This window comes from Aethalodelphis obliquidens, unplaced genomic scaffold (genome assembly GCF_003676395.1).
Source record: "Aethalodelphis obliquidens isolate GAN/ISIS:26980383/991018 unplaced genomic scaffold, ASM367639v1 scaffold17, whole genome shotgun sequence".
Taxonomy (NCBI): domain Eukaryota; kingdom Metazoa; phylum Chordata; class Mammalia; order Artiodactyla; family Delphinidae; genus Aethalodelphis; species Aethalodelphis obliquidens.
The window spans coordinates 16,035,615-16,052,572 of record NW_020837961.1 but is presented as its reverse complement, the minus strand read 5'-3'; the positions used below and the strand labels follow the sequence as shown (position 1 = coordinate 16,052,572).

The 16,958-nt window shown below is 32.8% G+C and overlaps 1 protein-coding gene across 8 annotated transcripts in view; it reads right to left on the bottom strand.

Moving 5' to 3' along the window:
- Window positions 1–16,958, bottom strand: part of RAP1GDS1 (Rap1 GTPase-GDP dissociation stimulator 1) — a 155,828-nt gene that overhangs the window by 40,565 nt on the left and 98,305 nt on the right. For 6 of the 8 annotated variants that reach the window (XM_027116952.1, XM_027116951.1, XM_027116957.1 and 3 more), the window contains 2 exons: window positions 14,515–14,661; window positions 2,259–2,387 (listed from right to left, as the gene is read on the bottom strand). In XM_027116952.1, coding sequence (XP_026972753.1) covers window positions 2,259–2,387; window positions 14,515–14,661 — 276 coding nt within the window. The remainder of the gene's footprint in view (window positions 1–2,258; window positions 2,388–14,514; window positions 14,662–16,958) is intronic. The other 2 variants (XM_027116955.1, XM_027116954.1) reach the window with 1 other exon arrangement.

The window sequence follows — 16,958 nt, the reverse complement described above, 5'->3', positions numbered from 1 at the left end:
TGCTAAGTGAGTTACTGCTTGCTTTTCTTTCCGGGCTCTAAAAAGTTTCTGTGTTAACCTCTTTACTTGGTCCCCCCACCAACCCCGCTTTCTTTTCCTTGATGGTTTTGCATTTAAAAAAGAATCTATTGTAGTTTTAGTTGGTTTCCAGAAGAGAGTGAAAGTAAGTGCAGATTTTCATTCTAACATCTCTAACCCCCCAAATACTAATATTTTAAGCAGACAATTTTATCTATAAAAGATTGTGGAGCCAAATAAAAAGGGGAAAAAATCCCATTCTGCTTAATCTATAATGTTAAATAAATCTGCAAACTTTAAAATTGGATTAATGCTATAATTGTGAATATAGAAAAATTATGTGTGCACATAAACTAGGACTGAAAGAGAATAAAAAGATAGAGCTGCACATTCCTTTTCGGCCCCCAATTATGAAATAGTTTGCAATTGTTTAATTATTTTATATTTTGTCTTTATATTATATCTTTAGTGAGCAAAACCACACAAATTTCTGCTATTTAACATTTTTATTAAGAAATTTGGACAAAAAGTAACTCTAGCATTTAATGATATGCCATACTCAGAAGTGTGTGATATAAATGTGATATGATCTTGATCTTTACCTGTGTCCATAAAATAATACTAGGTGATTCGCTAACTCACGGGCAATAAAGCCCACACTGAAAAGAGAAAACATGTATCCTGGGCATACATGTTTTATTTCCGTGTTGATGTATAACGTAGCTATTACATGGGCGTAACAGACTCATGATATATACTCTAGAAGTCTTAGTAAATGAAGAAGTATTTCTCTTTTATACTTTCTTTCTCCATATGGGGTAAGGGCAGTAACAGCTGGGACCAGAGTATGGAATTGGGCCAAACTAAATTGGGTGCATATCCATCTTTTAATACAGACCCAGGTCTCCCTGTATGCAGAATCGAGGTGGTCTATACAATTTCCCAAACAAATCCTGACACCTTAACACAGGTAACTCATAGTAACTGGTGTCTGTCTCTGTTACAAAGGTTATGACATTATCAGGGATTATAACATACTTTGTCTTAATTCTACAAAGTATACTAAACACAAACTCCTACATTCCATTTTAATAATGGAAACTAACTTGTAAAACGGTAAATGAACGTTGTTTCATTCTTGGCCTTACTTGAATGATGGAAATAATGAGACAGTATGAAAAAGAAAAAAGCAGAAGAGAAGACAAGAAACATTCACGAATGCCAGGAGATGACCCACTGAATAAAAATGACTTCTAAAAATTAACTCTGATAAATAATCCCTATTCCCTTAACTTGAAGTCAAAGCAAAAGTAAAGTACTGAAATCAAGATTTTAATGTGAGTGTGCAAGGAGATGAGCTTTCAGTTAGAAAAACCAAGGTTAGAGTCCTGGTGCTTCTGTTTATTTATTTATAAAATGGGGATATTAATAGAATTGCTTTACTCATTTGATATAGCTATTATTTTAGCTATGATGAAACATCATTTGGTTTCACTGTCCCCATGATGAACAATTTATTATGAACATGGTTGTGGGGTAGATTTAGACCAGGAGTTGTAACTTTCTATCAAGAATTATGGGGAGGAAGGAGAGAAAAGAAGAAAGGGTAATATACATGATACAGAGAAAAATAAAACAGGGAAAAGAGATGGGGGTGCTGGGGTCATCAGTCCTCCCTCTGTTAGGGCTGGGCTGTGTTGCCAGCACTGGTCTGTTTCTGCCCACCTTCTGATTTTCAAGGATTTCTCATATTTTTTTCAAATTCTGTTACAAACATATTCTGATGAAAAAGTTCTCTATTATTTTTTTGGATTTTGTAAAAAGAGAGGGAAGAACCTTAGTCTGCTAGATTCCTTTTCACCTGATAAGCAAATAGTTCATACAAAACATAATAAATTATGAGGTCCTTATTTTTGCCCTGGAAATACAATACTTGATTTTAAGACCATCACGTTAAGAATACGAAAGTCAAGTGGAGATCATTTTAAATATTCAATTTCATTAAATAGTATACAAGTATGAACTTTAAACCTTAATACATAAAGCAATTAGGAAAGCAAACTAGCTCCAATTATAAACAATACAATCCTAAGATGTAACTGGATCTACACTTTTTAACAATGCTTCAAAAAAAAAAAAAAAACTAATATAAACAGATTGCCAGGTTAACCTCTAAAGGAAAATTTATTATAAGTACATTAATAGGTTAATTACAGTTTTGACTCATGGCTAGGACTTACCAAGTTCTGCTAAATTGCCAAATGCAACAAGACACATTTCTGTGAGAGCTGCATTTTGGCAGTGGATGCCCAGTAATTTAACTAAGGTAGGGATAACACCCATGTTGATAAGCTGAGCTTGAAGGGAATCTGCAAAAAAAAAAAAAAACAACAAAACACAAAAAGAATGTTTATGTATTAAATGGACATTAGTAAGAAGAAAACACCTCTTATTCTCTCTATTGCAAACTCAACACTACTTCAATTAGAGTAAAGCAAGATTAAGTCCACTCATATAACTGCCTCGAAAATGTTTAAGACATTAGTTCAGAAGAGTTGAATTTTAAAACTTTTCAATGATTAAAAGACACTTAGAAATGAAAATAATTCAAATAAGATGTCAAATCACTAATTTTTTTAAAAAACATGATCTTATATCTTTACAGAGCGGGTTTTAAAATGTATAAATAATTAAACACTACCACTGGTTTTTAAGTTAAAAGGTTAGACAAAGTAACATTTGCATTACAGGAAGTCACAGAGTATATGAAAAGCATAAGAAAAAAAGCAATTTTAATAAAGATTAAGACAAAAAAAATCTTAGAATCCCTTAAAAATAGTTGCTCCATAATAAAGAATGAAAAGTATGTAACACACACAGGTTATTGTTTATTTGCAGCAGAGTGTTCTTTGATGACTGTTAGGAAGGAAAGTAGTTTTAACAAGGAAAAAAAAAATCTGGTTACTTAAAATATTTTTCTTTTCAAAGTTTTATTTAATAACAGTGACAATCATCTTAGGGGTAAAGAGAATGAGGTCAATATGGCTTTGTCATCATTGCTTGCCTTCATTTTCTAAGAAACTAATTGGTTTTAAAGTACTTAATATGCCTTGGATTTCCACAATGGCTCTTCATGAACAATGATAATAGAATACCTATAGCAGTAGAGTTGAAGGTAAATAAATCAAAATGAAAACCAGAAGTACTGTCTCTTAGAATAAGCTAAGAAGAAAGACAAACACTCACATGCCTATGCAAAACACTATTACTGTTAATAACTGGTTCATCTAAAGATAAAGGAATGCCTTCAAAATTTTTTTCTTTTCCTTTTAAAAATTATATGCCATTTTAAAGTTAATATTTTCTAAATTCTTTTAAGTTACCTACTTGGAATTTAAAGATTAAAAATCTGTTTCTTACAGAACACATTTTCCTCTTAGCATGCATCCCTTGACGGAGTTTGCGTACTAATCTCTTTGTCACTCTTCTTAGTTCTTAACCGTCAGCAAAGAACATAAAGGCAAGGTTGAGCTGTCTCACATGCCAACTGATTACTTGCCCGGAGGTCTCTGTACTTAATTTTTACTGCTTTTAGAGTGAAGTATGAAGAGACAGCCAACAGAGGCTTATCAGCCCTGAAAACTGACAGTAATTATGGATATTATCTGGTTCCGCTGTGGGGACCATCTATACTAGAAAGGGGCCTATTACCATAACAAGAATAGGAAACAAGGCCTGAGACAAAGTTAAGTTTACATTTAGAGTTCAAATAGTCTAAAACAATTTCAAAATTTGCAATGGAATTATGAAGTCTGTTCTAAAAGGAGATAGATATAAAAGAACATATTCAACTAAATGATTTGTTTTTATGCTTTTGATGCTAAATATTTTTTTCTAACTCTACAATTTAGTAATTAATGAATGACTCACAATACTTATATTATCTTACAGGCAAATTACTTGTTATACCTATAATATTATATCTATTATAGTATTATACCTATGTGTTATAGTGGCAGAATATTGTATTGTGGTTATAGTATTTTTAAAGATCGTGTACCAAGAAGCTTTCCATATTAGAAATTATTTTGGTTACTTACCAGTAGATAGAGTTCCTTACTATTGGACCACCTCTGCAGATTCTTGTTCTTTAGCAGTATTTTTAACTTTATTTATTTATTCATTTTGACTACCTCTTCAAATACTGCAGAGCTACTGAATCATTAATTTTCAGGTACGTAAGCGTGAGCACTAGCGCATGCATTGAGTGAGTCAAACTCCACTATGTGTTTGCATATATGTAAGCATCACACACCCCCTCAGTACTATTGGTCCAAACTATAAAAATCCAACAGTCCAGGGACATTAGAGGAATAACAAAATTTGTGAAGGAGATAACTCAACAGGAGAATGCCACTTAGATATTCTTCATGTTCTCTTAACTTAGCATCTCTAATGCTCTCTAATTTTACAATATTATGAATTTTGGTTCCAGGGATAAGAGGGACAAAAGGTTAAGAAATATTACAGAGTTTCATACAATCTGTGGCATACAAATTGAAGCAGTAATATTTGAAATTGTGGTAGATCAGCAGAAAAAGTAGCATAGCCCAATGGCATATGGTGTGAATTGCCATAATTCATGAAAATCACACTGCTTCATGAAAATGTGTTTTCAAGCTACCCAGGAGCCAAACTGATTGTATACTCACATACAACACACATACCACACACAAGTAAAGAGAAAAATATATAGTCATCCAATGGACAGACCTCATTTTGGACCACTTGGGTGCTTTCTTTTATATCCGTTTCTATGATGGTAACTAAAACAAAAATTATACTCAAGTAACTCTAAAATCTGTTCATACCAATTACAGGCAAGTCATTCTCCTTTGATAATGAAGGCCCAGAAGAGGGAAAAAACTTAAACAGGTTGGTACAAATTTTCATTTCGAGATAAGCAAGCATCCTAGAACATGGTTCTCAAAGTGGAGTCCCCAAAACCCTTTCAGAAGATCACCAGGTCAAAACTACTTCCATAAAAATACCAAGATTTGATTTGCCTTTTTCACTGTATTGACATTTGCACTGATGGTACAAAAACATTAGTGGGCAAAACTGCTGGGGCATTAGAATGAACGCAGTCAGTGGCACCAAATTGTATTAGTAGTCATTGTATTCTTTACCATCGTACATTCACAGTAAAATAAATGCTGTTCTCAGCAATTGTTAAAAAAATTTTTAAAGTTATTTTTCATAAAAACATGCTATTTACCTTAACCTATAATGGTAGGTTAAGATAGTAAAATGCAATACTAAATAATTTTAAAAACTGTCACTTTTGTTTCCAATATAGTAAATATTGATAGATATAACCCATATATATAAACAAAAATTCTTTGAGATCTTTAGTAATTTTTAAGTGTCTAAAAGAGTTCTGAGATCAAAAGTTTAAGAACCACTGCCAACAGATTACCTGATTTTTATAGGAATTGGAAAAACAATATGGAAAAAGAGATTCTGAAATTCAATGATATGCTTGGCAGATGTGACAACAGAAAAAATGGAAAATGAAAAGCACAGTAGGAATCCTAGATTGTGATGCTCAGATATTTTGAGCAAAATAACATTAATTAAGCACCTTAACATCTCATTTTGCTTATGTGAGCAGAAATTCTACTTAAGCCTAGGAAAATATTTCATGATTAGATCTGTTTGCCTATTTCAGTTACAACTTACTACGTTATCAATAAATAGTTTTTTTGAGGGTTAAGTAGAGGTCCTGTTTGTGTGGAATAAATTAATATTAGTACTTATTGCTGGAAGCAAATGATTAAGTTGAATCACTTTTTCTTATTGCCCAAAGAAAGCTTTGAATAGACTTCAAAGGATAGTAGCTGACACTCATGCTATTGTGAATGGTATCAGGAATATGACTTTTAAATTAAAGACTAACTGGAAGAAATCCTTAGAACCAGAAATAGTTCACATTCTCTAGATTTGAGAAAATAAGTAACATAATTCAAGACTGAGACTTTTTGCATCCTTCAAAGAATACCAGCAACTCCAAGGGAATGTTGTCAGAGCTCAACAAACACAATTCACAAAAATGCAACCAAGGCCCATACACAGCAAACACTTATGTGTGAAAGACAGTCTTTAGACAGCACAATGTCATAAATGTCTGAAGACTTTTAAAAATTGCTCCTGACACACAACACAGACAAATACTGACCAAAATACAGAATTACAAAATTACATAATATCAAGATGACACAGGCCCTGCATGATCTATGGGGAGGAAGAGGAAGAAAGGCACTGAGGGGGTGCAATACAGATGCATATACAAAGAAATATAAGGCAATCAACGCATGCGCTGGTGTGAACACTTACCTACCTACATTTGAATTTCAATGGTTCCAAGTTCTTCAGGTCACACACATGGAAACTCCAAAGAATGGAGATCTGGAGAGAAGATCTCAAGTTGAAGAACCTTTTTCCCCCTGAGTTTTAAGTTTAATGTTTAAAACGTTGGTATAGATTATAGGTCCAGAAATGTATGCCAAGAATTGCAGTAACTCAACTGAAGTTATGTTGATCAATTACTAAAAAGAATAGGTTTCTTAAGAAGATTATAACACGTCTATCTTATTCCTAAGAAATGGCCCTTATAGACAATAAGCTTATTGATAAATAGGACTTAATGATGAAACTGTGTCAAAATAACACACACACAATTCAAAATATACAGTCTCTACATTAGTATGTATATTATTTATAGTATAAAGAGTACAACATTTCCTATTTACAGGATTGCATAAAAACCTAATCTACAGTCAAATTAATTATATACAGTTGAAACAATAAAAACAAGCAAATGTAAATCCTGATGAGAAGTTCTAATACAATTTGGATAAAAATCATTGGGGCATAATAAAGATGGAAGAAAACTGCCCTTTACTAATGGCACATCTATATTTCCAAAAATATATATAAAAAGTAAAAATTAGAAATGAGGTTAACAGTGAAGCAGAACTTGCAAGTTGAAGCAAGTTGCAGCTCTATCTATTATAATGTTGAAAAGTAAACTGACTTAAATACAGCAACCAAGAGGATGGTTTGTGGTTAAAAACTTTATACATACACATGTGCAGGTACAAGTAAAGACTTCCTTTTCAGTTACTGATGACTTACTTTTGTTGATTGATCAGGAAAGTGAAGAATTTTTATTCTAAACCTAGTGCTGAGATATGAAACCAAAAATATTTAGACTGTTTAAAGTTAACTTCAAATCAATGATTTTCAAAGGCCTCTTTACACAAAACCTGCATTATATGATTTGCACCCAGATTACCTCTATAATTTAAGCCCCAGGTTATACATTTCCAAGACAAACAGCCATTTCAAAGAAAAAAAAAAAAGAGAATCACGATTCATTAGTATTGAGAATATGAGTCTAAAAACAATACATTTATATATTTCTTGCTTTCTAAAAGTTAACAATAAAAAATGAAAAAGCTTTTTTCTGGGTTCTGAAAATAAAAGTCTCTACAGAGCAAAATTTCCCTTTCGTAAAAGTTCTAGAGATAACTGACAAAAGTACATGAGTGAGTATGATGTAAAACACAGTAACAATGAAAAACCTCAAAGCAAATCACAAGAGAAAGGAAAAATGTTTTATTATTCTTAAGAGGCCCACCCATTTGCTGTTCTCAATCCAATAACATCTAGAATGATTATGTCTTAGTCCAGCAGATAACTTTTTCCCTAGACTTACTTCAGGTTAAATTATTTACTACAGATCAACTCTTGTTATAATGAATACTGCTACAAAGATTTCTACATATACATCTACTCTGATTTAAGAAAACGCTGTGCTTTCATCTCAGAAACAAACTGGTCTTTTAAAAGTTAAAATTGTTTTTTGTTTTTTTAGAAGAGGACTACTGCCAGCTGTTGCTTACGTAGCTCTTATTGGGAGAAATAAATCCAGTCTGGGCTCTCATAGGGCATTGCTGAAAGGCCACATCTATAGTAAGTATAAATTTAAGCCTAAATTTTTGTATAGCAAATTGAGCTAATTGTCAGGTTAATTTACAGACAACATGTGTATCTTATAATCATATGCGTTTAAAAAACATGAAAATTCTGTTTTACAAAAGGATTTACTGGTTTTAACAAAAACCCAAATAATACTAGTTACCCTGGAGCATTACTATGATTAAATTTTTTACACTTTAAAAACTCATAGAAGTTATTTGCAACACACAAACTGTGTTAACAAGAAATATCTATATAACCCAAAGATTTCTAATTTCTTTCCAAGAAACATTTTTCAAATATTTAATTAAAATTTTTTTTCAGTAAATAAAATATAGGCAGTTTGCTGCTAACTGGACTTATTTGTAGTCAGAAATCAGGGTTACTAATTTTTATACAAGTTAGTTTACATATGATACTTTTCTGCCCTGAGCTTCTCACTGAATGAATATTTTAAATGGTCTGAATTAAAGATGCACTGATATATGGTCAAAATCCATTACTCATCTCTGGCTTTTGCCTCAGCTCTTGAAGGTCAAACACCTGAATGCTTACTTCAATGTCATTTCTAACACCGACAAATCTGTGCATAGTCAATGATCATGTGCTTGATACCATCATATTTCAACCAGTGTAACATCAAAAATAAAAACAAGGCCTGGTCTTTCAGTTTTATCTTTACTATCTAAATATTCATTTTTAAATATAGGTAAGCATTTCATGTACAGAGAAAAATCTCCCAATGTGTTTCACGTGTTGAAATTCTATTAGATGAAATGTAAATGTGTGTTTATACTGCAATATTAAAATGTGGCAGTAACTAATGAGGGAGAAAGCTATACAAATGTAAAAATTAAATCAAGGCAGAATAATAGAGATTATATTATCTACTCTCTTTATAATTTACAACAAAAAATAAAATAAATGTTAGGAGTTGTTTTTGATTTTTAGTTACTTAATTCCATTCAGGCCATGAATCTTTCAGGAAAAAGTCCAATTTGAGAAGTCTTTACATCTTATGAGGATGAGTTAAAATCAGAAAGCCCACTCTGCCTCTTTAAATTTTCACTATGAGAAAATTCTTGAAAGTAATATTCAATAACATCCATGATTAGTCATCTTCAATCAAGACATAAAGCAAATGAAGAAAAACATGTTAGAGAATAAAGAACCCCAAACATATTTTGTTACTCCACTGTCCCCAGTTAAAATTGATTATTTAGTATCACAATGCTAAATGCACTGTCATGATTATAAAAATAATCCAGAAGCTAAAAATGCTGCAAAGAGTATAATTTCTATAATTTAATGCCAAACTTTAAATCATTAACCAAAAAAAACTATAACAATCATTTCATTTTTTTTGTGATAAAATTTCCAATTCTTGCATTCAGAAGTTCATTCTATAATGGCCAAAGCTGAATATTAACGCTAATACTTGTCTATGTGGAATTAAACCAAAATATGCATTTGGTACACCTCTACTAAAAACCAAGTTCTTAGCCTGTCCGTTAAATAACAGCATTATTATAGTAATTGTTTAGGAGGATTATGGTGAAGAGCTAATAACCTAGTCTAATTGGTCAAATTTAATAGGCAGAATTAGCAGGAGGCACAAGAACAACTAACTGCTCTGTACATCAATAAAACAATTTGTTTAAAATGACATTTGTAGCAGAACTTCATGAATGCAACCTACTTCAGACTGATTAGAAAGCTCTGTTGGACAAACAGTAAAAATTCAGAAATTTTTTAGAGAGAACAGCAGTTAGTAAATAAAGAATTCTAATATTATTATTTTTTAAAACCTAAAAACTTTTCAGGGGTACAATAAGTCTTTAACACACCTTAACATACTAGAGTACTTTAATTTGACAAACTGGGCTTCAAAAGATATAACTTAAAAGTACATCTCCCATGCCTTTATGAACAGAAAATACATGAAAATAGTATATAGGAAAATTATAATTAAGAAAAAAAGACAATAAATTGCAAAAACACACTTTGTTTTGTCTTTCCCCCTTAAAGTTAGGCAAAAAGTCTTCAGTGTTTAGGAAATTTATGGAATTATTAACTAGCTTATACCCACAGTAAGTAAACTTTGGAACTAGTTCCTCACTCATGCAAAGCAAATCATTTTCTAAACATCTAACATCTAGGAAGCATTCTTTCTTACCTATAATAAAGTAATACCAAAACATAAACAAGTAGCTCAGTCCAAAGTGCGTTTTTAGTTTTTAATCAGGATTATTCCTTATTAATTTCTATTCTTCCTATTTTAAATATGAAGAAAAATCAAGTAAGCCAAGTTATTGGCTGAGTTCACTAGGAAGAGTATTATTAGAATTGGGAAACTGCTGGTTGAAATGAAAGGAGCTAAAACTAATTACATATTAAGTGATCTTTAAATTAGAGGAGAGAAGACACTTTACAGGCCTATTTTAAACAACTGAATTTAAGTACTGGGCCTAATACTTAAATTCAATTGTTAAAATGCTCTGATACTCCATGAGCTGCATTTCTTAAATCACACAGATGGCCTCCCTTCAACTGTAGTTCAGTTATCATAAGTCCGTGCGGCAAATAAATGTGAGAATTATCATGAGAGTATCGCAGAGAGATTTCAGGAACCACAAAAAAAGAGAAATTACTCTTTCGATAACAAGGAGTTATTAAGATACCACAGAAAAATCAGCTCTATTTGTAAAAATCATAGGTATATACATATATCTATATATACACATACACATACATATATCATATATATGATACTGGTCACATGAAGAAGCCCATCATAGACCGTGTATATTATGTTAGTCACTTTAGAAGGGCTCGCTTGCCCACTGCTCACCTCCTGCTGTGAGGCCCGGTTCCTAACAGGCCGTCGCAGACCGGTACCGGGGTTGGGGACCCTGCTGTAACTACATAAAGAAAATACAGGAAGTTCACATTTCCTCAAATAGAACGTCAAACTGTCAATACGCTTGTCTCTAACCACAACTGTCAAATACTCAAAATATTTTGGAGGGCCACAGAACTGAAGAGTGCTTTTTCACCATGTGAAAAACAGGTATGATTTTTCCCCAAAGGAAAAATTTGAAATGATTTTTACTAAACAAAGTTTTGTTTGTTATTCTAGTTAAACATGATTTTATTTAGCAATATTAATGACACAACTTTTCTAGCTAAGCAATTATACCTTTTTCTATTCAGATATTCCAAACTTACTTGTCTGAATATAGAAAGTTTTAATTGCTTCACCAGTGGGGAAACAAAAGAATATATCTAGCTCATAGCTTAAAGTCTTGAGCTGGTTCAAAAGTTTTAAAACTTGTGAACCTTGAGTTTTATACCGTTTTATCAAAGGGTATAAAAATGCCTTTACTGAGTGTTTTCATTATAGATATCTTTCTTGCATGTGTTTAAGAAACTTGATTTCCTATTTAATGTATTCAAAGATTTGATATGCTCGGAGTTGTCCACTATATGGACAGGAATCAAGATATCCTAAGTCTCAGCCTGGTGTCAAGCCACCTTTAGGACTAATAAACAATTTGAAAATGTTCTTATTAGAGAAACTATGTTGGTGGATCTTTGTTACCATTTCAGTACTTTTTTTTTTTTTTGCTATACGCGGGCCTCTCACTGTTGTGGCCTCTCCCCTTGCGGAGCACAGGCTCCGGACGCGCAGGCTCAGCGGCCATGGCTCACGGACCCAGCCGCTCCGTGGCATGTGGGATCTTCCCGGACCGGGGCACGAACCCCTGTCCCCTGTATAGGCAGGCGGACTCCCAACCACTGCGCCACCAGGGAAGCCCCATTTCAGTACTTTCTTATCTCTCTCTGTTTAAAAAAAAATTTATCTATGAAGCTAAAGAATAACTCCCTAACTACAAATGAGGCTTAAGTTATTGGGCCCAAGGGTAGAGTTAATTTTTCCGTTAGAGTAATAAGGAGGTATTTATCACTCAACTATTCTACTCAGAAACTAGCACAGGCTTGTGTACTGGAATTCAATAGTAAATACACAAAAAAGGAATTTCATTCATCAGCGCTAGTAAAAAGCGCCTCCTGAGTTTCAAAAAGCTCTAGTGCTTTTTGGCTCAGTGACTCATATAGGTGGACAGGATCAATACCAAATGATCTTAAGTTAACCAAGAAGACCTAACATTAAGTTGGAAAGTCTTTCAACACATATTTTAAAGAAAAGAGTAAGTAAATAATTGATACAACAACAAAGATGCTTAATAATTATGCAAAACAAAAAAGGATATAATTTAAGTTAAAGAACATTATGGAGAAAAAGAACCACTTCACAAACTATGATCCCCATGACAGACAAAAGTAAAAGGAAGCAGAGGAAAGAAGATCGTCACAAGTCTGGCATTTGTTCCTTTAAAATACTAAAGATAAGTTTACTTCTATTTTATCTAATAACTTTTGAAAGCTGCATTCAAATTTCAGCTTTTAGAATAATGGAACAAAAACACCACTGCTCGAGTAATGTTCTGAGAAAAGTTAATATAGCTTTCTAAAGTATCTAAGCTATTTCTTGGGAATACTTGCACACCAGGGGAAAAAAAAAAACCTACCCTTACAAAAATATACACACATTTAGACCGTGCACTCTGCGTATTGTTAACATTACCTTCCCAGTACACCTCTCTACACAGTGTGACACCCTATTATAGAGAATCAATCACAATCTCCTTTGGATTAGAATTAGTGATGTTTTTGAAGACCATTTTGCCATTTGATAAGCTTTTGTACAGATTTTTGAAGAACTTCCTCAAAGGATAAACAACTAGTTTAGATGCATAACAAGCCTAATTCTTTTATATCCAAAGCTGCCATAATAACTTCACAACTAGTTTCTTTCACTTGTCTTTCTAAACCATTCTCCCACTTAGCTTTGTTCCACTTTCTCAGGTGTCCAAGCCTAAATGAAGCCGAAGAAAAAGCAAGTGACATGAACAACTGGTCAATGATTTCTTAATGCAATTCAGATACCTGTGTATTATGGTCAAATTTCAATTATTTAGGAACTTTACCCAGACAGATGAATTCTCCTGTTCATATTTAGGACATTTTCTCTTCAAAAATGATTCCACCAGAGGGTAAGAAAAATAGAGGTAACTGACCCTATAAAGACTACATTTGTTTCTAGCTCAAGTTTAACAGGCAAGCCATTTGATGAATAAGAACTATTTTTTATTATTATAATGGATAACTTTAATTCATAAGTTTAAAACTGGTGTTTCTTGGAAAGGATGTGACCTGAGGACACATTCTGTTTAGCTTGTACAGTGCTAGAGAAGCAAATGTAATCCACCATTTAAAAAACAGATGTCACATGAAAAGTTAAATTTCTAGCTTCCTCTTCCCACCAGATAAAAAGATTTGGCAGTATGTGGCCAAACTGCCACACAGAAACAACTGGCTAGAGGAGAGTAGTAGCTCTCCCCTTTCAATGGGACAGGGCTCAGTCCCCACCATTTGCTGCTATCACTAACACCAAGGTCAAATGTCAGTAGCCATTTGTCATCGATGTTTACCTTTTTTTTTTTTTTTAATTACTGAGAATATTTCTTTGGACTCATGAAGAAATAAAAAATATACCTAAAGGGCCATGTGTTTCTAGGACACATGAAAGAATACTATTACATTTTCAATATACAAGTAAAATTGGTCTCTGCCAGAGATTACAACTTAAAATGCCATGATGAAATAAACCACAGAAAGACATTATTTGTATTAATTCTAGGAACCTACTAGAATTTGAGTGTTTTACCATGCAGTAATTCATAGGACAGATGAATTTTTTGTGACATTTAAAAGTACAATGAAGCCTTTGTTTCACTGTTCTTATGCTCATTTAATTAACAACCATATAGGCTATCTGCAAATTGACATGTTATTTGTTGCTGGGTTCTAAGAATGTTTTACAGTGAAAAGAAACTTCTGTTTACAAATATTTATTAAATTTCTAAAATCAAATATCTGAACTTTATTTTTCTAAGGCCAGATTTCATTAAAAGATTTTTTTATTGTTTTAAGTAAACCCAGTATCTAGAGAAAATAATTCTATTTATATAGACAGTGTTTATGTTTTAAAGCTGCTCCTGGTATTAATATAAAGTAATAAACATGAAGGTATTTTAGCATTGTATATTTTTTAAATGTTCATAGCAAAAAATATTAAACCGTACCATTATGTTGTTTCTTGTTTTTGGTATTGATTAACATGGACAACCCTTCAACAATTAGTCCCATTTAGTAAATTTGACCGTTTTGTATTTTTAAACATTGTTATTTAATGTTGACTAATTACTAATTTTATATGCTACTTATCAATGCTTTGCTCATAATTTTTCTAAATAGTTTTGGTTTATACTACAGTAATGATTTTTAATTTTTCCCCCACAGATAAAGCAAGTTTTCAATTTTGTTTACCATTCTCATTGCTATAGTTCATCAGCATGCCACAAAAGACAGTCAAGAGCTTCTCATTGGCGGGATCTGTTTTACTGCACAGTGACCTTAAATGGTCAATTACAATCTGTGCACCACCTGCTTGGTCAACTGCACTTCTGCCCTCATCTGTAAAACAAAGAGTCAAATTAAAAAGAAAAGAAAAAAGAAATGTACCTTACAATTTCAAATACAAAACATAACAGTTATTCCTTATTTAGTAAGTAGAAAATAAACCTAAGTAGGGCATTAAATATGACTTTTCGGAAAACAAAACAAATAAACATGGAAATGGGGGTGGGATGGGGAAAAGAGACAATCACTTTTTAGGAGAAAAATGATTATTCTCATTGGTATCATATAGGAACCTAAAGAACTTCTGTGGGTCCTAAGATTTTATTACTATCACATGTGAAATATTCTGCCTCCTCTTTCACAGATGACAACTCTGTGTAAGAAGAAAAAATAGGAACTAATATTCCATTGGAATATTTTTTTTCTCAGCTTGGAAACTACTAAATGTATCTTTCCATCAGTGGTTTCAGTCAGTTATTACCAAAGATAACCATCTGCAACACAGTATAATTTTAGATTACAATATGTAATTCCTAAAGATTAGTACTAGGCTCTTCTACTGGCATTTTCAATAGCACATAAGCATGTTCCCTTTTTCAATTCTTAGTAGTTTGTGTTTCATTTTTCCTTATTCTCTCCATTCAAGAGCACACCAATACACTTCAACATTACAACCAGTGGTCAAATGGTCAGACATACCTTCTATTTATGTGTACACCTACACTACATAGAACAGATGTCATTTAATTGTTGGAACATATAAACTGCTTTAAAATACTTTCTAACCCTTGAACATAGAATTGGAAAGAGATGAAAGAAAGACTATATCTTTCTAAATCTGACTTCCTTATATAAAATATGACAGACTCGGGCTTCCCTGGTGGCGCAGTGGTTGAGAGTCCGCCTGCCGATGCAGGGGACACGGGTTCGTGCCCCAGTCCGGGAAGATACCACATGCCGCGGAGCGGCTGGGCCCGTGAGCCATGGCCGCTGAGCCTGCGCGTCCGGAGCCTGTGCTCCGCAACGGGAGAGGCCACAACAGTGAGAGGCCCGCACGCCACCCCCCCCCCAAAAAAAAAAAAAAAAAAAAGACTCTAGAACAGTGCTATCCAATAAAAATATGAGAGTCACAAATGTGAGACACCTACATAATTTAAATTTACTAGTAGCCACATTAAAAACATAAAAAGTGAAAAATTAGTTTTAGTAATATATTTTACTCAATCCAATATATCTAAAATACTGATCACTGCAATACACAATCAATATACAAATTATTAATGAAATATTTTACATCTCTGCTTTGTAATAAATCTTTGAAATCCAAGTGTATTTTATATTTTACACTTACAGTTCCATGTCAATTCAGACTAGCCACATTTCAATTGCTCAAGAGTCAAAATGCCTAATGGCTGCTATACTGGATCTTGCAGCTATAGAAGCACAACAGAAGGATCACTAAAAGAAATGGCTCACAAAGGACTTAGAGCTATGAAATTAGTGAGTAAATGAAAGATTTTCATTTTCCTAATAACAGAACTGAAACTAAGGTCATATCTTTATAACTGTTGCTGAACCATATTAGAAAATGAGGCAATACATATCATTTCCTGTGATAGAAATACACACACACAACCTATATAGCAGGGCCTCATAAATACTAGCTTCATAATTTTGCAAAATTTTAAGGAAATCCATACTAAAATGAAACAAAACAGTTTTGTTCACTTAAGTTTTGTATCACGTCCACTTGGCTTTATTCTATGATTTTACAGATGCAGAAAAGGACCCTATGCTAATTAGCTAATAAGATCACAGAAAATTCTTAAGTGCCAAGGTAGCTAGTCACATGAGCCAGCCAAGTACATTGGTCCTATCTCATTTAGAAATCTAATTTCTAAAGTTTTCTTTTCCAATAACATAAATGTAAATTATCTAAATTGTTGGGCAATTTGTAGGAGGATCATGTCAGAAAAAACTAAATATTAGGATGACAAATCTAAAGGTTCAGACCTTCAATACTATGCATATACAATATATATCCCATCCCTAAACTGCAAAGCTCAAATAGTTTTTGATTCTAACTGTTGAGTAAATATGGGCTTTCAAAATATAAATCGTGTATGCTTAGAAAGCTAAGCTGGCTTCCTATCAACACTCAGGTATTCAATATTCAAAACATCAAATAATTCAATAAATTTTCATACAAATTTATTCAACAAATTTGGTCATCAAACTTAATAATGCAATAAATAAGAACAAAGCTACAATTAAAAGGCAAATTACCTACTTGTGTTTCAGAACCACAGTATTTCGCTTCCCTTCCTTTGCTTCCTTCTTCGTTCCCTTCC